The 26924-nt window shown below is 47.1% G+C and overlaps 1 protein-coding gene across 1 annotated transcript; it reads right to left on the bottom strand.

Annotated features, from left to right (window-relative positions):
* Positions 1–13083: 13083 nt before the first annotated feature.
* EIF1 (eukaryotic translation initiation factor 1) lies at positions 13084–15930 on the bottom strand. The gene is made up of 4 exons (XM_061143996.1): positions 15744–15930; positions 14865–15028; positions 14616–14717; positions 13084–13935 (listed from the first exon to the last, which is right to left on the bottom strand). Exons 1-4 carry the CDS (start codon positions 15772–15774, stop codon positions 13891–13893), a joined length of 342 nt encoding a protein of 113 aa, XP_060999979.1. The 5' UTR covers positions 15775–15930; the 3' UTR covers positions 13084–13890.
* Positions 15931–26924: the final 10994 nt, after the last annotated feature.

Raw genomic sequence — 26924 nt, 5'->3', positions numbered from 1 at the left:
CTCTCCAGCGCCCCCAACTACACTTCCGCCTGCCAGGACCGGTCTTGCGGAATCTCTGATAAGCTGCTATCTGGGAGGCCATGCTTGTCTTCCTAATCGGTTATTGATATTAAAAAAAAAAGGAGAGATTGATGATGACTCAGTCACCCGCCTCAGGTGATGGGGCCTTGGAGGGTGTGAAGGTGCTGGGACAAGCAGTGACACCTGGGTGCCATTTGTGTCCACTGGGGCATCCCCTGTTCCTCCCAGGGCAGGGGCTGGGGAGGGGGACGTGGGTTCACGACTTCTGGCCTCACTTGCTGTCTGAGGGTCGTGAAGGATCAAGAGAGGACAGCCCACATGATGCTCTCGGGCCAAGCTTTAGCCTCTGCCTTCGCTCCCTGGCCCTGCCTCTCACCTTCAGAAAGGCTGGGCAGGAGGAAGGAATTTGACACGAAGGGGAAAAGGAGAGCAGGGCTAGTCTTTTTTTAAAAATACTTTTATTTAGTTATTTATTTTTACAGCCGCACTGGGTCTTGGTTGCGTTTCTCTAGTTGTGGCGAGCAGGGGCTGCTCTCCACTTCTCACTGCGGTGGCTCCTTTGGTGGCAGAGCACGGGCTCTGGGCATCTGGGCTTCAGTAGTCATGGCAAGTGGCTCAGTAGCTGTAGCTCCCGGGCTCCAGAGCACAGGCTCAATAGTTGTGGCCCAGGGACTTAGTTTCTCCGAGGTGTGTGGGATCCTTCTGGATCAGGGATTGAACCTGTGTCATCTGCAATGGCAGGTGGATTCCTTACTGCTGAGCCACAAGGGAAGCCCATGGACTAGTCTTAAGGCCATGGCAAGGAGCCTATTTTTTTTTGGGCAGACCATGCGGCATGTAGGATCTTATAGTTCCCCAACCAGGGATTGAACCCAAGCCACCAGAAGTCCTAACCTAGCCATTGGAGTCCTAACCACTGGATACCAGGGAAGTCCCTCGCCTTCTCATCTGCTGCCCACCTGGGCCTGAACTGTGCTCAGCCCACACTTCACCCTGGGAGCTCAAAACCCATCTCCCACACCAGGCTGCAGCCGGGTCCTCTGACATCAGAAGCTGAGGTGAGGCCCAGGTGGGAGTCTGTGCGCAGGAGTTTGTTGAAAGAGAGGATGGGGTCAGCAGGCTCTGACCCTGAGCTCCAGTCCCAGCTGTTTCACTTCCCGGATGCCATCTAAGGCGAGACACAGACATGAGGGGACGCTGGGCGGGGAGGGTGGGGGGGGTGGGTCTTACTTACACGGAGGGTGGTGGTGAGGGTTAAAGGAGATGCCTGTAGCCTTCACGTGGTCTCTGACCCATGGCAAATTCTAAGCTGTTATTGTTCGGTCACTAAGTCCTGTCTGACTCTTTACGACCCCCATGGACTGTAGCCCACCAGGTTCCTCTGTTCATGGGATTTCCCAGGCAAGAATACTGGAGTGGGTTGCCATTTCCTCCTGCAGGAGATCTTCCCAACCCAGGGATCCAACTTGTGTTTCTGTGTATCCCGCACTGCAGACGGATTCCTTATCGCTGAGGCACTGGGGAAGCCCCCAGTTCTAAGTAAGAGCTGCTATTTTTATCATTGGTGCTTTCATTTCCACAGGCTTATCCTCAGCGCTGTGGCATCTGGCTGACTCCCAGAATATCCATGTCCCCCGTGTCCTTGGTGATTTTCTTCCCCTGCAGGTTTGTGCCTCCTCCTGCAGGGAGGCCTCACACCAGCTCCTCAGTTCTATCCACCTTCTGCCTCCCGCAGCCCTGGTCACATCCTGGCCTCCACCCTGGGGCCTGTTTTGCCTCCCATGTCTTAACGTGAATGCCTCCCCCTGCTGAATAAGAGCATATCGCCTCACTTAACACTCAAAATCAAGACTGGAACCCCGTTTACAGACTGTCAAAACCCACTGAATGCACATTTTGGTCAAAATCCACTGAATGCACACTTACGATTTGTGCATTTCATGGTATGTCAATTTTATTTTAAAAAACTATTGCGAATGCTGAACTCTCGTTAATGAAGTGCTTAGAGCAAAGTGTACTGTGCATTTATTTTGAAATGCATGAAAAAACAAGATAGACAGCTGGATAGATATGAGATCAAGAACAGCAAAATATAAATTATAGAATCTAGGCGATAGGTGTATGAATGTTCACACTAAAATCCAACTTTTTGTGTGTTTGGATTTTTTAATAATAAAATATTAGCAAGTGTTTCGTTTAGCAAGATCAGGCGGTGGTTCTATTTATTTGGCCACGCCTTGCCACTTGCAGGATCTTAGTTCCCCAACCAGGGATTGAACCAGGGCCCCCAGTAGTGAAAGCTCTGAGTCCTAACCACTGGACTGCCAGAGAATTCCCGATAGTGGTTTTAAGTGGGAAAATAATTCTGAAAGTACCCGTGAGAGGACTCTGTACACAGGTGCATTTCAGAGATGGTCAGCCAGGTTGACTTGCTTGCCCCGGTCCCACATGTAGGAGGTGAGGAGGCTGAGCTGTGAACCTAATCTCTCTTTTTGGTCTCTGGGTACCGCTGCCTCTGCTTGCTTGCAACCTCTGTTCCACCCTCTCTCCTTAAGCCTGGCTTCTGCTGAATTTACTATTGCTGGACCCCCAGTTCCTCTCCCATTTGAGTCCTCGCAAACTACCTACCCTTCCTAGTCTCACTTTCCTCCCTAGCCTGGGCCACGCGGTTTGTCACTTCAGTTGTGTGTGATGCTCCAGATTGCTGCCCTGGTCCTGCTTCAGAACTCAACCAGGCTGGTCCCCAGTTCCTGGCAGAGGATGCTATCACCCCTTCCTTGGTTCCTATCTCTTTTACCCTGTCAACAGGAAAGTTCCTGAAACTGGACAGTTGATTTGATTTCAGATTAATATGCTGCAGCTGCACTGTTGCCTGGCAACCTTGTGAATCATCTCTCTCTCTTTTTTTTTTAAATCATCTCTTTCCCTTCACTCTCAGGGTCATCTGAAGTCAGCCCCCTTCTCTCTACCGTGACTGAGGTTGTTCAAGTCTGCCTTCCATCCTTTTCTCCTCTCCATACTGGGGGGTGCATAGTCCTGTTCAAGGTCAATCCCTACCAGGGTCCTTCATCCCAGACCCTCCTGCCTGCTTAGAGACTTTATGCCTTCACTTTCCCATTCATTCATTCATCTATTTATTCAACAAAATTTTTCTAAGTTCTCCCTTTGTGCCAGGCACTGTGCTGACTCCGAGGACACAATGTTGATTGAGAGGCTCTTCTTGCCTTTTCTCTTGAAGGGGAAACAGTAAGATGCTATGGCTGAAGGTACCACAGGTAGCTGGCAGTGGGGAGGGAAGCAAGCAGGGAAACCTTGTCTATTCCCCTGGATCTTGACGTTCTCCTCCATGGAAAGCCTTCTGACATCTACAACACATTTTCCCCTCTTCCTTCCCAAATGACAGGATTAAAATTTAGGGAGCACTTCTACGGTCAGGCCTCCATGGTAGGCACTTTGTATGCTTTATGTCTGCTAATCCTCACCACCACCCTGTGAGGAGGGTGACTGTCTTGCCCCTAGTTTATAGCCGAGAAAACGAAGGCACAGAGAGGTTGGTGATTCTTGTGAGAAGTAATGAAGCAATCCATCATGGATCTGGAGCTTCTCTGAATGTTCTCGCTGAGGATGCCAAGCATGCAAGGTCAGGAGCACTTCTTCACCTGGGCCATGTCTCAGGGTTGTGTTTGGAGTGAATAGCCTTGAAGGATGTAGCTCTTTATCTCCCAATGGGAAGGGATATTCCCCAAGCTCAGGGTTCCTCAGCAGCAACTACTGCCCACAAATCATCCACCTGGGTCCAATGTTGTGTCACCAGCTGAGGAACTCAAGGCGCGAGGGAATGGATGCAAATTGTGCTGCTCGCTGGATTATAAGTAATAAGGCTATTCGTCTCTGACCCAGGAGTCTTGTGTCATCTGTCAGCATTGGTGAAAGGATAACAGCTTGTATGTGTGTGTATGTGTTAGTCATTCAATGGTGTCCGACTCTTTGTAACCCCATGGACTATAGCCTGCCAGGCTCCTCTGTCCATGAAATTCTCCAGGCAAGAATACTGGAATGGGTTACCATTTTCTCCTCCAGGGGATCTTCCTGACCCAGGGATCAAACCCTGGTCTTCTGCATTGTGGGCAGATTCTTTACCATCCAAACCACTAACGGCTTGGTAAGTAGGGTAAAGTCAATTCAATCAAGTCCATCCCAAACCCAACACAGTGATTTGCCCAGGACACGGGGCTCATCACTGAGACTTGAACTTAGCAGTTTGATTTCATAGGCCTTAAATACAAGTCTTTCCTCGCTGCTTTCCTGCTGACTGCATGGCCAGGTGTCTCTTCCCTTCACTCTACTATTTATTGAGCCAGTGTGAGGTTGGTTAGATGGACAGACAGCAGGGCTAAGGAGAAATGGGAGGTTTTGATGGCTGGTTTCACCTGTGACCTCACTTGACTTCTGTGAAAAGCTATTTCAGGGAAGGGCGATGGGGCAGTGCATTTCTTCAGGCTTTACCGAAGTTCTCCTGCTCTTATAAACTCATCTCATTCTATTATTATCCCTGGCAGAGAGCAGAAGTTATTTTCATTCACCAGCCAAAGTAGTGTGCTGCCATGTGGCAAGGGCAAAATCTCTGTTCATAATCTGCCCACTGAACTTTGAAAGGATGCAATTTAAAAAGTACAGGGGACCTCCCTGGCAGTGCAGTGCTTAAGACTGCTCACTTCCACCTCAGGGCACATGGGTTCAATCCTTGGTCAGGGAACTAGATCCCACATTCCTTGAGGTGTGGCCAAACAAAACAAAACAAATCCCAACAACCATATAACCTGTTTTCTGAGATATAGTTCACACATCACACCATTCAGTCTTTTAAAGTATACAGTCCAGGGGCTTTCATGATATTCACAAAGTTGCCCAAATGTTACCATTATTTAATACCATTTTCATCACCCCAAGGGAAAACCCTTATCCCTTTTGCAGTCCCTCCCCATTCCTCCTCTCTCCTGGCAACTACTCATTGACTTTTTGTCTCGAGATATGACTGGGCATTTCATATAAATGGGATCATACAAAATATGTCCTCTCGTGTCTGGCTTATTTCATTTGGCATCAGGTTTTCAAGATTTACTCATGTTACAACATGCATTGGTACTTTTTCTTTTTCCAAATTATATTCCTTTGTATGGATCTACCACATTTTATTTATTCATTCATCAATTAACATGATCAAATGGACTTTTGGGTTGTTTCCACTTTTTGGCTGTTGTGAACAATGCTATTAGGAATATTTATATACAAGGTATTAGGTGACTATATGTCTTCAATGCTCTTGGGTATATATCTAGGAGTGGAATGGCTGGATCACTGGGTAAATCTGTTTAATTTTTTTTTAGGGAGTGACAGACTATTACTTCAGAGGCCATACCATTTTACATTCCCACCAACAATGTATGAGGATTCTCATTTCTCCCCATTCTCCACCAAAAATGGTTATGATTTGTCTTTTTGGCAGTAGCCATTCTACAGATTGTGAGTGGAATCTCAATTCATGCTTTTTAATTTTTATTGGAGTCTAGTTGCTTTACAATGTTGTGTTAGTTTCTGCCGCACAGCAAAGTGAATCAGGTCTATATTTACATATGTCCTCTCTTTTTTTGGATTTCCTTCCCATTTAGGTCACCACGGAGCGCTGAGTCCCATGTCCTATACAGTAGGTTCTCATCAGTTATCTATTCACCTCAGTGGTTTTGATTTGCGTTTCCCTGATGGCTCATGACATTGAACATCTTTCATGGGTGTATCGGTCACTTGTATATCTTCTTTGGAGGAATGTCTATTCAGATCCTCTGCCCACTTTTCAGTGTTCTGTCTTTTTAAAAAAACTGCTTCGTAAGAGTTCTTATATATTCTAAGTCCAAGTCCTTTATCAGATATGTGATTTGTAAATATTTCCCCCCATTTGGTGGGTTGTCTTTTCACTGTCTTGACAGTATCCTTGGAAGCACAAAAGGTTGAAAATATGATGAAATCCAATTAATCTACTTTTTTCTTTTGTCACTTGCAGTTTTGCTATCAAATTTAAGAAAGCTTTGCCTAATTTAAGGCCATGAAGGTCTTCTATTTTCTTTTTAGCTCTTATATTTAGGTCTGTGATGCACTTTGAGTTAATTTTTGCATATGGTGAAAAGTAGGGGTCCAGCTTCATTTTCTGCCTGTGGAGATCCAATGGTCCTGGCACATTTATTGAAAAGATTACATTCTTCCTTCTTGAATTGTCTTGGTCCCCTTGTCAAAAGTCTTGTGGAAACCTTGACTGAAATGCAATGATTCTTGATCATTTGAAAAAAATCAATGCCCTTTAACTTTTGAAAACAATGTATTTCTGGCTGCGCTGGGTCTTTGTCACTGCGTAAGGACTTTCCTTAATTGCAGAAAGTGGGGCTGCTCTCTGTTGCGGTGCACGAACTTCTCATTGTAATGGTTTCTCCTATTGTGGAGCACGGGCTCTAGGTGCCTGGGCTTCAGTAGTTTAGGCACTTCGTAGTCACTGCCCTGGGGCTCTACAGCCGGGGTTCAGTAGAGTAGTTGAGGCGCACAGGCTTAGTTGCCCCGCAGCATGTGGTATCTTCCCAGACCAGGGATTGAACCCGTGTCCCCTGCATTGGCAGGAGGATTCCTATTCACTGCACCACCAGAAGTTCAACAGTTCTTAATTTGGCAGGCGGGGGGATTTGTGTTATTTCAGAAGCAATGTGTAGAGTGTGTAGAGGCTTCGTTAGTGGGTTTCCTAACAGTGTTTCTCAACTTTTAATGCGTATGAGACCCCCTGGGGGTCTTGCTCGGATGTAGATTCCAGTTCAGTTGGTCTCATAGGGGACCTGCGATTCTGCATTTCTGAAAAGCTCCCATGTCAGTCTGATATGTTGGTTTGCAAATCACAGGGTTTTATCAAATGCAATTTCAAAAGTCTACAATTGAAATCCACAAAAAGAAAGCCCCAGTGTAGGGCTTCCCTGCTGGATCAGTGGTTTAGAGTCCGCCTGCCAATGCAGGGGACATGGGTTCCACCCCTGGTTGGGGAAGGTCCCACACGCTGTGTGGCCAAACAACAACAACAACAACAACAACAAACAAATCGCACCTGAGAGATGAGGGCTGTCATTGGTCCCAATAAGTGAAAAGCCAAGTTTGATACAGTCATCACTGTATTTTCTGCTGCAACATTGTTTTTGACATCATTAATCAGATGAATGGGAGCTGCAGGCTTGGTAGGGTTCAATGGTGGTGAATGGGGAGCTCATCACCACCCATGGTCCACCCCAGGGATTCTGGCGTGAGGCTGAGGGCTGAGCTCAGGCTTGGTCCCACTGGAGAGTCCCCAGTTGACTGCTGTGACAGCCAGGTTCCTGCACCCCTCAGCTACTGCCAAGATACTAATCAGTCCGTATTCAGCTCAAAACTGTTGCTTTCCATTCTTCCACTGTTTGTTTTTGTGCATTTCAATGCAAATCTAAAACTGTAATGGAAAATGCACTTATAAAAATATTTAAACTCATATAATATTACCGTCTTTGCTTAACTAGCTTGCAGATCAATCTATGAAGTCTGCTAATTTTAATTGGGGAAATCTTTTTTTTTTTTTTTTTTGGCATGCAACTCACAGGATCTTCATTCCCAGCACAAGGATCAAACCCAAGTCTCCGTCAGTGAAAGTGTGGAGTCCTAACCACAGGACCACCAGGGAAATCCCTGAAGGCTGCTAATTTTATGGTCCAAACTGGTGCTCCTTAAACTCTTTTAATGAAGATTGTAAAAATGAAGATGGACTTAATAAGTCTGAAAGTCGCTCAGTCGTGTCCGACTCTTTGTGACCCCATGCACTACATACAATCCATGGAATTCTCCAGGCCAGCATACTGGAGTGGGTAGCCTTTCCCTTCTCCAGGGGATCTTCCCAACCCAGGGATCAAACCCAGATCTTTTGCATTGCAGGCGAATTCTTTACCATCTGAGCCACAAGGGAAGCCCAAGAATACTGGAGTGGGTAGCCTATCCCTTCTCCAGGGGATCTTCCCAACTCTGGAATCGAACAGGGGTCCCCTGCACTGCAGGCGGATTCTTTACCAACTGAGCTATCAGGGAAGCCCTTTAGTAAGTCTGAGGTGGGCTTGAAATTCTGCACGTCTAACAGGCTCCCAGGGGATGCTGAGCACTGGGTCTTTAGTTCTGTTTCCACAGTGGACCAAGGGACTAAGGAAGTTGCAATCTCCCTGCCCCTGATTTGCGCTTGTGTTTGTTTTCTACTATGTCACAGAAATGGAGTGAAAATCAATGACTTGACACCTGAACAGAATGACTATCGCATCCATGTTCCCACGTTAGCATTTTTCAACCTCTCTGCTCCCTGTGCTTCCTGTTTTCAACCAGTCGTCCATTCTGGGTATAAATTAACCATAAAGGTCTAAAAGATTAATGACAATTTGAACCTCGCAACCAACTAGATGACTACGGCTGGAGGATGGCTGGTGATAGTGGCTGTGGAGTGAATGAGTCACGAATGAGCTTCTGAGCGCCGTGCAGTCTGGCCGCTGTGCACGCCTTCTGCTCAACCCACACTCGGTTTTAGAGTTATTTTTAAATATTTTAAATAGTCATTAATTTAAAAATTGATATTGAAATAGGCACTGTTACTGCTTGTAGGGATGTGCCTGGAAAACCTTTGATAATCCCTGGGGCTTTGAAAGCCTCAGAAAGAAATCATGGACCAGTGATACTTAACCGTTTTGGGTAATGGCTTCCTTTAAAAGAATCTGATCAAAGCTATGAAGAAAGTGCACTCGTGTACATTATATACAAACTCTCACAAAGTCTCAGGGTTTGGTTTCTCAGCTGCTGGTAATCCTTGGTCACCCCTTTTTCAACCATCTTAAATAAAATACTCATGATTTGCCCTCAAGCTTAGCTCTGATGATGTCTCTCTTCTGCTCAAAGTTCCTCAATTGTTGTTGTTCAGTTGCTCAGTCATGTCCAACTCTTTGCGACCCCATTTGCAGCATGCTAGACTTCTCTGTCCTTCACTGTCTCCTAGAGTTTGCTCAAACTCATGTCCATTGAGTCGGTGATGCCATCCAACCATCTCATCTTCTGTCGCTCTCTTCTCTTCCTGCCTTCAATCTTTCCCAGCATCAGGGTCTTTTCCAATAAGTTGGCTCTTAGCATCAGGTGATCAAAGTATTGGAGCTTCAGCTTTAGCATCAGTCCTTCCAAAGAATATTCAGGGTTGATTTCCTTTAGGATTGACTGGTTAGATCTCCTTGCTGTCCAAGGGACTCTCAAGAGTCTTCTCCAAAAAAAAAAAAAAAAAAAGAGTCTTCTCCAGCACCACAGTTCAAAAGCATCTATTCATTGGCACTCAGCCTTCTTTATGGTCCAACTCTCACATCTGTACACGACTACTGGAACAACCATAGCTTTGACTATATGACCCTCTGTCAGCAAAGTGATGTTTCTGCTTTTTAATATGCTGTCTAGGTTTGTCATAGCTTTTCTTCCAAGGAGCAAGCATCTTTTAATTTCATGACTGCAGTCACCATCTGCATTTTGGATGCCCAAGAAAATAGTCTGTCGCTGTCTCCATTTCTTTCTGTTTGCCATGAAGTGATGGGACCAGATGCCATCATCTTAGTTTTTTGAATGTTGAGTTTTAAGCCAGCTTTTTCACTCTCCTCTTTCACCTTCATCAAGAGACTCTTTAGTTCTTTGCTTTCTTCCATTAGGATGGTGTCATCTGCATATCTGAGGTTATTGATATTTCTCTTGGCAATCTTGATTCTAGCTTGTGCTTCATCCAGTCTGGCATTTTGCATGATGTACTCTGCATATAAGTTAAATAAGCAGGGTAACAATACATAGCCTTGACATACTCCTTTCCCAATATGAACCAGTCCATTTTGCCATTTGCGGTTCTAACTGTGCTTCTTCTAACCTGCATACATGTTTCTCAAGTTCCTCAGTAGCTTCCCATTAGCCATAGCAGTGTTTCCTCAAGTGGAGTTTGTGGCTCTCCCAATAGGAATTGGCAGATGCTGATTAAAAAGGCCAGTCCTTGGGCCCCCTATCAGAGCTTCTGAATCAGAATCTCTGGACCTAAAGGCAGGGCCATTTTCTGGAGTTTGTAGGCTTCTGTAACATCCTCAGAGGCTTCATCACACCTCATACCAAATGAATAAAAAGGTACCCATAGGCCAGACAGATATACATTTTCCAAAACTTTTTTTTGGTTCATATAAAAAAAAAAAAACATTTTTGTAACGTTTGAGGTGGAAGTATTTCTGTAACATTTTAAAAAAGATGTTTATAAATTTTACAATCTGCCTGGTGCCTGCTTGCTTAGTCTGTCCAACTCTTTGCAATCCCATAGACCAGAGCCTGCCAGGCTCCTCTGTCCCTGGAATTTTTCAGCCAAGAATGCTGAAGTGGGTTGCCATTTCCTTCTCCAGGGGATCTTCCTAATTCAGGGATTGAACCCACGTCTCCTGCATCTCCTACCCGAAAGGCAGGTTCTTTACCACTGGTGCCAAGTGGACTCCCTTAAAAATGATTCTTTCACTGGAACCTTTATTATGCTTCCATGCATTCATGCTAAATCATTTCAGTTGTGTCCTACTCTGTGACCCTATGGACTGTAGCCTGCCAGTCTCCTCTGCCCATGGGGTTCTCCAGGCAAGGATACTGGAGTGGGCTGCTGTGCCCTCCTCCAGGGGGATCTTCCTGACCCAGGACTGAGCCCTCATTTCTTACATCTACCTGCACTGGCAGGCAGATTCTTTACCACTAGCGCCACCTGGGAAGCCCATGGAGGAATTACCTTGTAGGTACCCAGGATGCTACCTGCTGTAGTGTTAATCATGATTTTGCAGTTTTTGAGTTAAGTTTAGGAGATAATACATTTCCCTTCAGTTCTTAGACCTTTTTTTAGGCCCTTGAAAAGTAGTTGGGACCTGGGCACTGTTTAGCTAATACCCAGCACAGCCGAACTGTCCTGGGAGGGGCTTAGAATCTGAATTTTCAATAGGTTCTCCCAAGAACAGTGCATTTTATCAATCTTAATTGGAGCTAAGAGAAGAAACTGTCAAAGCCTCAGGTTATGAGCTAATTTTGAAATAAAGTCTTATCTCCTTAAAAGCTAAAAATTAGTCAGGGAGCTCTTTTTTTTTTTTTTTAAAATTTTTATTTATTTATTTTTTTTTCAGGGAGCTCTTAATTTCAAAGTAATAGTGAACAGTCAATAGTAAAGTGTTGTTTCTGTTGTCTCCTTTTTTGGAGTACAGCTGATTGACAATGTTGCGCTAGTTTCAGGTATAGAGCATAGTGATTCAGTTACACATATACATATACTCAGTCTTTTTCAGATTCTTTTCCTATATAGATTTAAAAATTTAACTCCTTTAAAAAAACTTTTATTGTAGTTGATTTACAATGTGTAAGTTTTAGGTGTACAGTATAGTGGTTCGGTTACACATATATTCTTTTTCAGAGTCATAGTAAAGTTTTTGACCCTGATGCCACAAGGAGGAACTACCCAGGTTGGTAAACAAGGAAGGTCAACTCAAGAACCTTCTGGTACAATGTTTGTTTTGGAATATACTGGGTTTTTTGGACCTATTTATAGATTAAAAATACAAGCTTTCATTTTAGCTGACCAGTCTGCACTTTGTCTTTGTCCCTGTTTCAGAGGGTAGGCACTGGGGGCTGATGCCTGGGAGTGGGCAGGAGACAGGAGACAGGGGAAAGAGGAGGCAGAGAAGTAACTGGGGGTGGGAGAGAGGAACCAAGGAGCAGAGCTAGGAGACTTTTCGGCCATAAATTTAATTAACTGTCTTGTTAATCACTCACTTTTGGGGCTGGGCCACACAGCATGCAGGATTAGTTCCCTGAAAGGGGATCAACTTGTGCTCCCTGCAGTGGGAGGGACTATTAACCACTGGAACACCAGCAAGATCCCTGGGAGACATGCTTTACTCAAAATTCTTTTGCATATTAGTATCAAAAAGTCTTGCTTGTGGCTCAGGCCACTCAGCTTACTCCAACCTTCCACTCAGCCCTCTTCTCCAATTCCCTCTTCCCCACCATGGGACTGAGTCTCCACTGTGAAATGAGTCACTTAGCGCCAGCCTGGCATGTGATAAGGAAGTACTGCATCACTTCTGGTTCTATGCAGGGGCTTTGTTCCAGTTAAATGGGCCTACCGTGGCTTCCTCACACAGAGTTCTGTCACTTCTGGGTCTTGACTCCTCTTTGCCTGGAATGCCCTGCTTCAGATGACACCTTTATGGAGCCTTCCCAGGTCTGGATGGGGGTGGTGATTTCCCAACCCTGAGATGCTGCAGCTCTTTGGCCGAGCCACTGGTGGCCTGGACCTCTGCCTTGTCACAAGCCATGTGCCAGTCTCACACTCCTATCTGGGGTCAGCATTTGAGCACAGCCTGACTAGCCTGAATCGTTGAGTCCCACGATTTCTTGCATATACCAAACAGGCAACCTCTGTAAAATATTTAGGTCATCTGGTGGGAAAAGCAGTGGAGCCCTGGGTCCTAAAAAACATGTTACCACCTACTAGCCTTGCAAATTTCCACATCTCATTTTTCTTATGCATCAAATAGATGCAATTGTGCTATTATCTTCTGAGATCCACCCAAGTCTCATTGGTTCCACAGACACATTCACTGTCTTTGTTCCCAGGTGGCCTCTACACCAAGTCATCGTACATCCAGGAGGCTAACAAGATGGTCTGGTGACTAAGTAGACAAGTGTTGACATTTCATGACCATTCTCAGCAGGTCTTCTCAGGACACTGAGACAACAGAGCTCTGACTGAATGCTTACACAGTGGCTAACAAGGCGGGGTAGGGAGTGTGCTTGGAAAGACAAGCTCTCTACTTTTTTTGGCTAAGAGGGTCAGGCTCCAGTTAAGGAGCTGTGGGTCCAGATGTATCCTCTATTGCCATTTCTGTGGTTCCTCCACATGTACAAGATTGATTATATATTAAACAGAATCTGCAAGTCAAATGTTTCTGAAAACAAGTTTTATTTAAATAAGGGTTTAAATACATTACATAACATTAAAACTGAAGAGGGGGGAAAAAACCAAAAAACCAGTTTATTTCACAAGGCATGGGGCAGCTGTTGCTAGTAAGTTGCAAGCTCTACAGCTACGTGACTGATAACATTGGTTTGAAATTTGTTCCCTTGTCAAAAGTTTAACTGATAGAAGGTTGGCCTCACATTCTAGTTTGGATATCAATTAGCTAGAACATGTCTGGTCGTGAAGACCTTGGTGGCAAGCCAGATGTCCTGTCACTTCACTGGAGGGTGGCTGCTCTAAGCTCTGCCCACCCAGTCACGTTGGAGACATCAAGGGATCCTTCCCTGGCCACCGAAGGCACCCTCTAGCAGTACAGCTGCCTCACCCATCCTCCACTCTCCGCTTCATCGAGGACTGTTCAGGTGGTGACATTTTCTCAGGGCAGGGAACTTTGCAGAGGGACTGCCGAGGAGCTTCTGGCCAGACATAGCCATCTGTGATCTTGGGGCTCTGGACTTGGCTGAAACATCACTGTTATTGCTTTGTTTCAGGCTGGACACTGCCAGGCGCCTACTGCTTGACCTCTGTTTAAATGAGGGACTTCAAGACTAGACAGCATGGCTCTTTTCAGTTTATTGCATGAAGGAGTTACACTAGTCCAAGTTAAAAGCAGACCCCAAATGGTTACATTATACAAGCTGTGAGGTTTTTAAACTTGTGACAAGGGACAGAAGGGAAATTCTACTCATTGCAAGGAAATCCTCACTTAAGCTTCAGTGAGCCAAAAGCACTTAAAACCCATGAACCTTCAGCTGGTCGTCCTTAGCCAGTCCAATCTGAAAAGGAAAAAAGGGCAGTTTTAAGAGGGAGCAGAGTTAAAGCCTCCTTTCTGAAGACAGCAATCTTCTCTTCCTACTTCTACACTTGGCCAAGAGAAGTCCCAGAGCCAAGATGCACTGAACTCAGGGTACACTCAGTTTATCATCAGTATAATAAGATTTTGCCACTAAGAGCAGCCAACCAGACATCCTGTTTTAATGTCTATGTGCATGCTAAGTCACTTCAGTCGTGTCCAACTCTGTGCGACCCCACAGACAGCAGCCCACCAGGCTCCCCCATCCCTGGGATTCTCCAGGCAAGAACACTGGAGTGGGATGCGATTTCCTTCTCCACTGCATGAAAGTGAAGTCACTCAGTCGTCTCTGACTCTTAATGACCCCATGGACTGCAGCCTACCAGGCTCCTCCGTCCATGGGATTTTCCAGGCAAGAATACTGGAGTGGGGTGCCCTTAAACTAGATTCAAGCTAGTAAGCTTTAAGGTGGACAAATCCCTCCTTTCCAGAAATACACTATGAACTTCAAAAACTGTTTGGCTTAGCCTTATAAAACAAACTTCTATGTCCCTAGAAGAAACTAAATAGACCAGACAGATCTGAGATTAGTTAGCCAGGCAAGAGGCACAAATGTACCAAAAAAAAAAAAAAAAAAAAAAAAAAAAAGGCAGCAGAACTCACCTCTACCAGGAACTGGCATATGTTCTTGCGCTGGTCACCCTGTAGCTGAATTACTTCTCCATATTCTGGATGCTCAATTACAGTACCATTGCAGGCAAATTTCTGCAACACCACCACAAGTAAAACAAATTAAGCCAAGCAACAGTTTGAATGCCAATAATAACCCCTTTCAGTAAGTAAGCTCAGCAGCTCCATGGAGGCAGGGTAAATATTTAATGAGATTTTCTTAAAATCTCATTAAAAACCTACCTTCTTAAACGCCTTCACTAGTTTCTTTTTATCGTAATCATCAGCGATCCCTTGGACAGTAGTAAGGGTCTTCCTGCCGTTTCTCTGTTGAATTCTTATATGGATATAATCCTCAGTGCCAGCAGGAAGCAGATCATCACCCTTACTTGCATCAGCAAAGGGGTCTAGGAAGAAAGGTCAAGCTCGTTTAGTGATGCTGCGCTCAGATGCCACTGCCACCCTTCCACTGGATCTCTTCTGCGTGCAGAAACTGATACTGAAATCGTCAGGGCTTGGTCGCCATCAGACATGTTCTTTGTTGGCTCTCCTCGAACAGGTCAGTCCGGGACGGCCAGCTTTCCCAGCCTGGGAGAAAGCCTGGGCTTCTTGCCCCAGGTCCGCCCTCGGAAGCCGATCACGTGTCGGGGGAGCCAGGGCAGGCCGGCGGAGCCCCACCCAGCTGATGCAACCGGCCGGAACCCGAGCTCTAAGGCGGGGCCACACTTCCCGCCCCATTGGCGCGCGCGGGTGTCACTTAGGGCTGGCGCCGCCTCTCCCTCCCGGCACCGTGACAACGGCGGTGACGTGCCGGACGTGACGCTGGGGTGGCGGGAGGGGCGGGTGTGGCCCGAAGAGGCCCGGGAGCCATTAGTAAATGCGCCACCCGAGACGCGAAGCCCGCCCAAGAGCTGACCTCCCGCCCGCTCCTTCCGGTCGCGCTCAAGAGCCAACCCTAAGGCCCAGGCCGCGGTCCCACAGCCCGCGGGCCAAGACAGTTCCCCTCCGCCCAAGTTTACGAAGACCTACAACATTTAGCAGCTTTCTTGGCCCTGTCTAAGGGCCGGAGCGCCCCGCGGCCCCACCGGGGCCTTCCTCCCCTCGGGACTTTCTGGGACTTACCGAAAGAGTGGAGGTTCTGGATAGCGGACATACGATACGATTCCTTTTCCTCGGTGGAAACGGCCTGCGGAAGGCGGCGGCGGGAGAAGGCGGGCAGGGGGGACGGAGCGTCGGGAAGCGAGGGGGCTCAAGGGGGAGGCTGCTGAGTCCTCGGCGGCGGCTCAGTGACTGGGGCGGAGGGGCGGCGCCTGTATTCACTTATATAGCCGCCCCTGTGACGCCAGCGCGCTGCCCTCACGTCCAGGCCCCACCCACGGCGTTGTGCCCCCTGCGCCCAGCCGCCGCCGCTTCCAATTGGCCCTCGGGCGGGGACGCGAGACGGCGCTTGCGCAGGAACTGTGTGCTGCGGGAGGGCGTCCTCTCGACTACGGGAGAGATGGAAGGGGGAGGGAAAGGTTGGTCTGTCTAAGCGCCTGCGCAGTGCCGGAGGAGGGTGACGGCGGCGCAGACAACTGGCGGAGGTTTCGGTCACGCCTGCGTACTATGATCTGGAGGGTTCTGCCTTCTTGACCTTGTTGCCGGGCGGGTCTTTTCTTGGGGGTAGATTTGGCACTCCTTAGAGATGATTTAGATGGTGACCGTCCCAAACACGACAAATTCCCACTGTGTATGAACCCACCCAATTCCCTACTTTATAGATTTACTTACTCCTTGACGGATTTAGGGCCGCACGTCAATCAATGTACAGTACTGTAATCAAAACCTTATTACTTAGATTAATTTATCATTTAGATGAATCTGATTTAAAAATGGATTAATCTACTTTAAGCTTACCATTTAGATCGTTTAAGGAAAGAATGTCCAGATCATCAGCAGGAGTTCAAGGGAGAGTAACGTTGGTTCTGGGGGCCAAGAAGAATTCACGCACTTAGAAGAGGGTCCTTGGTGTCATACATATTGTGTGGAGTTGAGCTTTCCCAGAGCTTAGTTGAATTATTGCCTTCAAAACAGTCAACCTGGGACTTCCCTTGTGGTCTAGTGGTTAAGACTGCACTGCTTCCAAAGCAGGGGGCCCCGGTTGGATCCTGTCAAGAGATCTAAGAACCCGCATCCCACCGTTCCCAACTCCCCACCCTCCGGGGACCAAAAAAAAGAAAAGAAAACGGTCAACCTTTCTTGCACTTTCAGCTTATTAATTGAAATGTTCATAATTGCAGGGGGACATAGCGAGGTTTTAGACTCTAAAGGCCGCCAGAGGTCAGACAGGTAAGATAAAGGAGTGCAGACAGTCAAGTGTGATGTAATGGGGTGTGGTAGGGGCCAGGGGTTGAAAACCAGAGGCTGCAGCCGCCAGGCACCTCTACCCTGTTGTGCTAGATCGTCTTCATGACAACTTGGAAATTCAGATGTTTATATAAAATCTCTTGATTTCTAAAGATTGCCAATAAATTTAATTTTGGGGAAAACACTGTGCAAGCCAAATAAAATGTGTGCTAGTCCCAAGGGCTGCCGGCTAATGTCTCTTGATGCTGGGCTCCATGGAGTCTACTGGCGGGGAGAGAGACAATAAAGAAATAAGATGACAGATTGTGTTAGGTGCCAAGAAAGAATAAGGTGACATGAGAGAGTGACAAGGGCTCCAGAAGGCCTCTGAGGAGGTGACATCCCAGCTGATGCTTAGAGGGTGGGAAAGAGTCCACTGTGGGGCAAGATGAGAGTCCAGAATCTGCAAAGCCCCGGGTGAGGAAAAGCTGGGTGTACTTGGTTTTTTGATTCCATATTTACTAAGTAATCTTTAAATAATAATTTGGCTTCCTTTATGTCAGAAGTTGGGTTACCATGGCTAGAAGTCAGGGGTGTCACAGTCTCACACCCATCCCAGTCTGAAAAGCTAAGAACACAACTTTCCCCCACCTGGGAACCTCTATATGCAGAGACATGGCTCTGCTTGAAAGGGGTTTGGGGAGAGAAAGTGAAAGAGTCAGAACTGGCCTTCTCAGTGGGCATGTATATTTTGTAATATACAAAAGTAGCAATGTGGTCCAGCTGATCTTTTCCATCCTTTCTATGTTATGTTGAAGAAATAGTTTCTTTGCCTCCAGTTTAAGATAGATTCTGTTTCTTTCCCCCCCCAAAGTTTTAAAGCTTTGCCTTTTCACATTTAGGTATTTAAACCACTTGGAATTTTGTGTGTGTGTGGTGTGAGACAGGGCTCTAATATTTTTCCCTTTGTGGATAGCCAATTGTCCCAGCCACGTTTGTTGACTAATACCTGATTTGTCCTGCCTTCTCTATCATCGTCATATTTCCATTTATGCATGGGTTCATTTTTGGACTCTGTCCTGTTTCACTGGTCTATTTACCACCAAGCCACAATCTCTCAATTACTGGAGTTTCACAAAAAGTCTTCGTGTCCAATAGCACTCACCCCTGTTTTGTTTTTCATCAAGATTATCTTGACTTTTCTTGGTCCTAGTTCCCTTTTCGCCTCATGGTGTATCACCACGCCCCACATTCTACAGTGTTCTCTGAAGCACCTGAACTTTCTTATCTCAGGGTCTGTACGTGTGGTCCCTTCCCTTTTCTTCCCTCTGCTTCTCTGTTTGGTGTCTCCCACTCATTCTCTGGGACTCAGCGGGGAGTTTACTCTGCCCCGACTTCCTCTATCTGGCATTAGCCAGTGTGTTTTGCTTGCCTGTTCCTTGAACTGGCTACATAAATTGCTGAGCCCAGTGCAAAATGACAGCGTGAGGCTCTTTGTTCCAAAACCGTTCAGAATTTCAAGACAGTGACAGCAAAGCCAAGCACAGGGCTCTCCTGGGTACGGGGCTCTGTGTGATGGCGCAGGTGGCATGCCCATAATCTGGCTCTTCCTGTTCCCTTATTTATGTCCCTGCTAGACTGTGAGCTCAAAGGAGCGGGGTACATGCCTGTCTCCTTTTCTGTGTATGCATAGTAGGTGCCTGCACACGGGGGTGCTCAGTGATTGTCAGACAAACAGGCATATAGGTGTCACTGATCAGGGTTCTTGGCCCTCAATAGAAATTGATAAGAGGCCAGACGAAAAATCCAGGCAAAGCTTTATTGGGGCCCCTGCTGTAGCATGGGAGAGCAAAAACAAGCAACAGTTTCTTTTCTTTGCTCCCTGAGGAGGGATGGGTCGGTTCTTTATGCAGACAGAGGGTAGCGGCATATCCAGGGGTTGGGCCAGACGGGAGGCTTCAGCGGTTTGCCCTCTTCTTTGGTGGTGGTGTGTGCAGGGGCCTTGAGCACTTCCCTGCTTTTGCTCCCGGCTCCTCACAAGTAGCAGTTAGGGAGGTGGGAGGGGGGATCGGGATGGGGAATACGTGTAAATCTATGGCTGATTCATATCAATCTATGACAAAACCCACTGAAATGTTGTGAAGTAATTAGCCTCCAACTAATAAAAAAAAAAAAAAAAAAAAACAAGAAAAAAAAAAACAAGTAGCAGTTAGGTTTTTGGTCTTTTTGTATCTTGTTGTCCATAATTTGCCCCAATTGTACTTGAATTCAATTATTTTATTTTTTACACAGTTATTTTTAGTTCCTTACAGTTTGTGTTTTGTTGCTTGAGGAGACATTTGTCCAGGTGCAAGCACTTCAGCAAAGGGTCCCAGGTCCCAGCCTGTCTCAAAGGTGTTCAGTGATAGGAATGACCGACCCCTGGCTCCAGACTGTAGCTTCTGCCGCCCTTTTAGAGAGTCCTGGGGTGAAGCATTGAGAAAAGTTCTTCTCAGAGGTCCAACTCTGGGCTCCATGGGGAGCTGCTGGATCTGGCCTCCTGGTGTAGGGCAGGGAGGGTGGCCCTAGATAAGCACGTTCCCCAGCTCTTGTTGCAGGGACCTGATGTCCAGAGCACTGTAAACAGTTATTGCCACAAACACACACAAGCTTTGCTCTGGGCAGGGTGCAGTTCAGAGGCGAAGCCTGGGGCAGGTAGGACACCAAGTTCTTGGTTACTACCAGCTTCCTAGGCTCTGCTCGCCTCTCAGGGACTCTCATTTTATCCCCCAGAAGGAGGACTCAGGAATTTCTAAGACCTTTGCCAGGTCTAAAGTCCATAGCTCTGTGCTCCTTGCTGGGGACATTTCCAAGGAGAGGTCTGTAAGAATCCACTATCCAGTGTGGAGATTGCTTCCAGCCCGGAGAGCTTGTGGCGTACTGATGGAGCCAGGATGAATTTCTCTGAAAGTGACATCTGTGCCTGCTGACAATACCGGCTGATTTATTACCACGCTCGTAGTTTTGAGTCCTGGCAGGACACGGAGCATGGGCTACCTGAATCTGAGTATCACCTCTATCTCTTCCTGCCTGGATGCCTCAGTCTCCCAGCCTCCATTTTTTTTCCATCTGCACAGAGGGATACTCACACCTTTTTCTCTTAAGTTTTTGAGGTGATTTAAAGAGAATATATGTGACAGGGTAAAATGTTACATTATTAAATCACTAAGCAGATTATGTGAGATTCTCAGCAAAGAAGGGAGAAAGAGCGAGCGAGCTCCTCAGAGTGAGGCAGACGTGGGCATCTCTCTGGGGTGAGCTCAGGATGTGGTAAGGACATGGCTGTGTGGGACACCTGGGGACCCTCAGCCTCGATTAAGATTCCCCAGGGCTCTGAACTTGGCATGCAAGCAGCAGACTCTCCCACCAGGAAAGAATCACATCTTCTGGGGAAATAGGTGTCTCCATGGTAACCAGGGCAGATGGTTGATCTGGTCCAACGGAGTTCCCAGTAGCTCCGGTGCTAAAGAAAACTCTGACCTAGAGGGAACCCCAGGGATCACTGGAGGCCCTGTCACACCCAAGGTTGGATTTCTGAGCAGCTGGAGGGGTAACGGGCACAGGATTTAACTTGATTGAAAGCCAAATAGATGCGCTCTTTCTTGCTTTCCTTACTTGGGAGCTACTGGTTATGTATGTACATATTGGGAATCGTGCCCCCTCACCCTTCCTCAGTGAATGAAGTCTGCTGTTCTTGCCACTTGGAAAACGAGGCAGACCTTGGCTTGCTGTGGCTCTGACCACCCAGATTGCACGGGGTTGTTGTGAGATGTGCGTTTCCTCGATCATCTCTTCAGCCTCCCCACACTCAGTGTTGGATACTGGGAAGTGACACGAGAGACCTTTATGGGGTATTGGAAACGATCTCGATCTTGAGCCTGCTGGTGAAAATTCCTGGAGCCTACTATGCTTTACTACCCTCCAACCATTCCCCCGCCCCCCACTGCCAGGCTGTTTTCTTCTTTTTTGGCTGCACTGGATCTTTTTTTAAAATTTATTTTAAAAAAGTATTTTATTTGTTTATCATTTTTGGCTGTGCGGGGTCTTCATTGCTTTGTGCTTGCAGGCTTTCTCTAGTTGCGGTGAGTGGGGGCTGCTGTTGGTTGCGGTGTGGGGACTTCGCACTGTGGTGGCTGCTTGTTGCTGGTGCGCGGGCTCTAGGCACACTGGCTCAGTAGTTGTGCTGTATGGGCTTAGTTGCCACTAGGCATGTGGGGTCTCAGTTTCCCGACCAGCGATCGAACCCATGTCCCCTACACTGGAAGGCGGCTTCTTAACCACTGGACCACCAGGGAAGTCCCGCCAGTCTATTTTCTTGTTCTCACGTTTCCTCTCCTAGTCCCCCGAACTACGTCCCTTGCCAGGGACTCCTGCTCAGTTCTTCTTTGCCGGCAGAGCATCTGCCTTCCCCATCCTGCCTTCCGCTCCTTCCCCCTCCCCTGGGATCCTGCAGAGGATGGGATGGGATGAGGGGAGGCAGCTTTGCTTAGGAGGGAGTTACAGGCCAGAGTCCCTGGCTCCCCTTCCTTGGGCAGGCCAACTGCAGACTTGCTTGGGGGGAGGATTAAGGGTAGCCTGGTCTCGTGGAGGAAGCCAAGAAGGGCCAGGCCTGGTGCCCATTGTCAGAGAGTTCACAGCCTGCCAGGGTTCAGAAGATGCTCCCAAGGAGCCAGGGACCCAGGCAGAAGGGAGGAAGTGCCAGGCACAGGTGCACAGAAGGTGCTGTGTCCTGAGTATGGCAGAAGGAGTCCCGTGGCATATGGGTGGGGGTGGACATTTCAGATGGAGTAAAGAACCCCAGATGTGTGGTGTGGAAATCAGTTCAGACCTGGCCCCTCTCTGGGAGAACCACAAAGGTGTGTGTGGCAGTCTGCCCTTTTATTTTTTGAAAAGCTAATGTAGGGATTTCCCTGGCAGTCCAGTTGTTAAGACTCTGCACTTGCAATGTACCAATGCAGGGGGGCGTGTGTTTGATCCCTGGTTGGAGAACTAAGATCTCATGGGACCACACATACACACAAAAAGCTAATGTAATTCACATAAGGGTCATCTTCAGGAAAACCTCTGTGTTCACCCAGCAGCAAGTCTTCCTTGGACTTCAAGTCCTTCCTATGGACGTGAGAAGATCTCTCCTACCAACTGGGAGAGAGTGAGTGGCTTGTACTTAAGATCCTGGGGAAGAAACACAGAGAGAGTTGACAGGGCACAGCTGGGTGTCCCCTGAACTAAGTACCCCACACCTCTGTACCCTACCCCAGGCACTCAGCTCCCCTCAATGTGCAGCTCTGCCTTGAGCCTGGGTCATCTGGAGGAGCCCAGGCCTCTCTGGGTGGCCGTTGTTCTCCCCTGCACTCACCCACCTTCCCTCAGTTAAATCCAACTCTTGAAGGGCCATGTAGGGGCCCACCTGTGGCTCATGAACCCTGGAAACAGGACCAGTCTGAAGGCAGCTGCATTTTATACTTAATGTGTTGTTAAATGTAAAACATACATGGAGTTTTGAAACCTTAGCATGAAAAAAACTGTAAAATATCTCAGTAACTTTTGTATGAGTACTTATTGAAATAATATTTTGGATATATTGTGTTAAATAAAATAGATCATTAATTTCACCTGTTTCTGTTTTAAAAATGTGGCTATTAGGAAATTTAAAGTTACAGCGGTGGCATGCATTATATTTCTCCTGGAAGGTACTGCTCTAGGTGATTCCAGACTGAAGAGAGGGTTCATTGGCCCAGAAAGTGGCAAATCCACACTCATACACTTGGCTGTTCCCCCCAGCCTTCTCTTTACCAACATCAGACTTCTCTCCTGGTCTTCTGGTCCCTCCTCGATCTTCTCTGATGAGCTGACGAACTGCTTCCTGCTCCCAGTTTAGAAAACAGCTCAGGGATGGTCATGTGAAGAGTCAGTCATGTGATCTTTTCCTTCCCCAAGTGGCTTCTCTTCACCCATCCGAACTGGGTCCCCTCCTGGGCAGGGCTGAGGGTTCTATCACCCAGAAGATGAAGGTCTCTCGCTTTGTTTCACACGCTCAGCCCAAGCTGACACTTCCACCAGTTAGTGACCAAATATGGCCACCTGAGGGCCTCTCTGGTGGTTCAGACAGTAAGGACTCTGCCTGCAGTGCAGGAGACCCAGGTTCAGTCCCCGGGTTGGGAAGATTCCCTTGGAGAAGGGAATGGCAGCCCACTCCAGTATTCTTGCTGGGAGAATTCCATGGACAGAAGAGCCTGGCAGGCTACAGTCCATGGGGTCAGAAAGAGTCAGACACTGAGTGACTAACACTTTCACTATTTTCATGGCCACCTGACCGTGTCCCAGGGGCCTGGGGGCATTGGCCTTGTCTTTTGTCCCAAATAGCTTAGATGCTGTCCTGTTAACCCCTAATAACATTCTTCCTGAGAGGAATTCTAGGAAATAAAGTGAAGTCGCTCAGTCATGTCTGACTCTTTGCGACCCCATGGACTGTAGCCTACCAGGCTCCTCCGTCCATGGGATTTTCCAGGCAAGAGTACTGGAGTGGGTTGCCATTTCACTCTTCCTGAGAGAAATTCTAGGAAATAAGTAGAAAAAAAACCTTTGTTCTTTATCACAGTTTCAGGTTTATAGCAAAATTGAGAGGAAGGTGCAGAGAATTCCCTTCTGCCCCCAGGCAGGCATGACTGTCTTCTCCACTATCGACATTCCCACTAGAGTGGTACATTTGTTATAATCAATGAAGCTACACATCACAATCACCCGGAGTCCATGGTTTGCATTAGTGTTCATTCTTGGGCAATACATTTTTTATTTTGTGAAACTAACAATTACTGAGCACTCACTACCCACGAGGTGCTGTCCTGAGTGTTTCCCACTCCTGCCTCACAGGATTCTGACAAAGCAGGTGGCATTAGCTCTTTCGTAGGTAAGGCGCCTGGGTTTGGACAAGATCGCTGGCCTGGGTGGCGGTGACCCTCTTCTTGCTGGGCAGCATGGCCATCAGAGGGGCCAGGTTTCCAGAAGTCTTGGATGATTCTGCCCTTGTTAAGGGGGTTAGTCATTTTCTTGATGGGGCTAGTGCCTGGGAGTGCAATCCCAGGTTTTGGTGAGCGGGGGATGTTACTTCATGCTTGAAGACTGAGTCTGGGTGGCCAGTGCTGCTATGGACAGGGCAGCTATCACAGCATATAACTAGAGTTTAAAAAACTTTTTTGACCCTTAATTCCTTTCTTTAAATGGTGTCTGAACTCCTACTTTGACCAGCATTGCGCTGGGCACATGCCTGTCCCCGAGGGGTCAGGGGAATCTCCAGAGTTCAGTTGTGGCTTAGAGATGAGTGGGATGACGTGTGTGTATATGTGTGTACGTGTGTGTGTGTGAATAAATGGGGTGAGAGTGCATGTGCGTGCTATTGGTATGTGCCTGTGGATGGGTATCTGAGTGTGAGTGTGTGCACGTTGGGTGTGTTCCTTTCTTTCTTCCCAAATGCTCCTGAGGACCTGAGAGCTTCCAGCATTGCAGCCCAAACCTAGGGGAATCATTTCAGTCCCCACAGGAGGCCCTGCTGACAAGATTGTTGTTTTAAATTTTTATTTATTTTTGTCTTCGGCTGTGCTGTAAGACCGTTTCTCTAGTTGTGGTGATCGAGGGCCACGCTCTAGTTGCGTTGCTCAGGCTTCTCGTTGTGGCAGCTTCTCTTTTTGCAGAGCACAGGCTCTAGAGGGGCAGGCTCAATATTTGTGGTGCACGAGGTCAGTTGCTCTGCAGCATATGGGACCTTCCTGGATCAGGGATCAGATCCACGTCTCCTGCATTGGCAGGCAGCCTCTTCACCACCCAGCCACCAGGGAAGTCCCGAGATTAGGGGTTTGAATCAAGGGACCATTTGAAAAGCTGTCCTGCTACTTGTCTGTTCTGTCTTCAGACTGTTAACAAGTCCAAGGTCATGCTGCTCACCACACAACAGGCTAATAAATCAAGAGACCAGTTGCTGGCACAAGGAATAGCGACTTTATCTGGAAAGCCTGCAGACTGAAAAGATGGTGGACAAGTGTCCCAGAGTACCATCTTCCTGGAATGATAATCCAGGCTTATGTTCAAAAGGGTTCGTTGCTGCAGACTTCTTGTTGCCCAAATCCTTTGTTCCTGCAACTGTCTGTGTAGGTCAGGTTTTGAAGTTCTTGTAAACCTTCAATAAGACAAATGTTATTCTCTGTTGTGAAACTTTTAATTTCTATATGAGTGGAAAATTGTTATACCTTTTAAAGGTCAGAGCTTTGAGAATGGACTATTCTGTATATTTCAGGCTATAGGCAGCATTCTTAACTTGTAGCAAAAGCAATAGAATACAAAGGGTCAGTTCAGTCACTCAGTTGTGTCCAACTCTTTGTGACCTCATGGACTGCAGCATGCCAAGCTTCCCTGTCCATCACCAACTCCTGGAGCTTGCTCAAATTCATGTCCATTGAGTCGGTGATGCCATACAACCATCTCATCCTCTGTCATCCCCTTCTCCTCCTGCCTTCAATCTTTCCCAGCATCAGGGTCTTTTTCTATGCATCAGGTGGCTAAAGTGTTGGAGCTTCAGCTTCAGCATCAGTCCTTTGAATGAATATTCAGGGTTGATTTCCTTTAGGACTGACTGGTTTGATCTCCTTGCTGTCCAAGAGACTCTCAAGAGTCTTCTCCAATACCACTTGCAGAAGTATCAATTCTTCAGCACTCAGCTTTCTTTAAGGTCCAACTCTCTCATCCATATATGACTACTGGAAAAACCATAGCTTTGACTATATGGACTTCTGTTGGCAAAGTGATGTTTCTGCTTTTTAATATGCGGTCTAGGTTGGTCATGGCTTTTCTTCCAAGGAGTAAGCATTTTGGCTGTCAGTCACCATCTTCAGTAATTTTGGAGCCCAAGAAAATAAAGTCTCTCACTGTTTCCATTGTCCCCTTCTGTTTGCTGTGAAGTGATGGGACCAGATGCCATGATCTTTGTTTTTTGAACGTTGAGTTTTAAGCCAGCTTTTTCACTCTTTTCTTTGACTTTCATCAAGAGGCTCTTTAGTTCCTCTTCATTTTCTGCCATAAGGGTGGTGTCATCTGCATATCTGAGGTTATTGATATTTCTCCTGGCAATCTTGATTCCAGCTTGTGCTTCATCCAGCTCGGCATTTCTCATGTTATACTTTGCATATAAGTTAAATAAGCAGGGTGACAATATACAGCCTTGATGTACTCCTTTCCCAATTTGAAACTAGTCCGTTGTTCCATGGCCGGTTCTAACTGTTGCTTCTTGACCTGCATACAGATTTCTCAGGAGGCAGATAAGGTGGTCTGGTACTCCGAGCTCTTTAAGAATTTTTCACAGTTTATTATGTTACACAGTCAAAGGTTTAACGTAGTCAATGAAGCAGAAGTAGATTTTAAACTGAAAGAAATAGATCCCGTATGGGATCAGATTTTTCCTTCCCTGCTACAAGGTGAATTGCATAATCTCTCTGAACCTCAGTGTTCTTTCCTATGTGTATCAGGAAAAACCCACTGGCTTAAATCTGTAACCCCCAGTTCACCTTCTAAGAAGAGCAATTTCAGTGCCCTAAGGGGCCTTAGGGGGCAGGTGGAGGAACCTCCACCTGAGTTGAAATGAAGGGCTGAGGATGAAACCCCAGGGAAGGAGTAAGTGCACCATCAAGGCTGGGGGCCATGCATTCAGTGAGGACAGGTGGAGAGGGAGGGGCTGGGAGAAACGATGGATCTCAGGTGGCCTTTGGGAGGAAAACTTTGTACTTGGTGTGTGTCCCACCTGCTCCTCCTCACTGCAGGAGCAAATGCTTGGTAAAATAGTGATTGCTCATTGGTGCTTTTGAGGAGATGGCTTTCTTTAGGGGAGAGTGAGGTTTTGGGTTTTGCTTCAAGACTGGCCTAAGCATCTGCATGGGGGAAACTGTGACACTTTGG

This window comes from Dama dama, chromosome 5 (genome assembly GCF_033118175.1).
Source record: "Dama dama isolate Ldn47 chromosome 5, ASM3311817v1, whole genome shotgun sequence".
NCBI lineage: Eukaryota > Metazoa > Chordata > Mammalia > Artiodactyla > Cervidae > Dama > Dama dama.
Note: the sequence above shows the minus strand (reverse complement) of the source record. Positions and strands in the feature narration are given on the sequence as shown.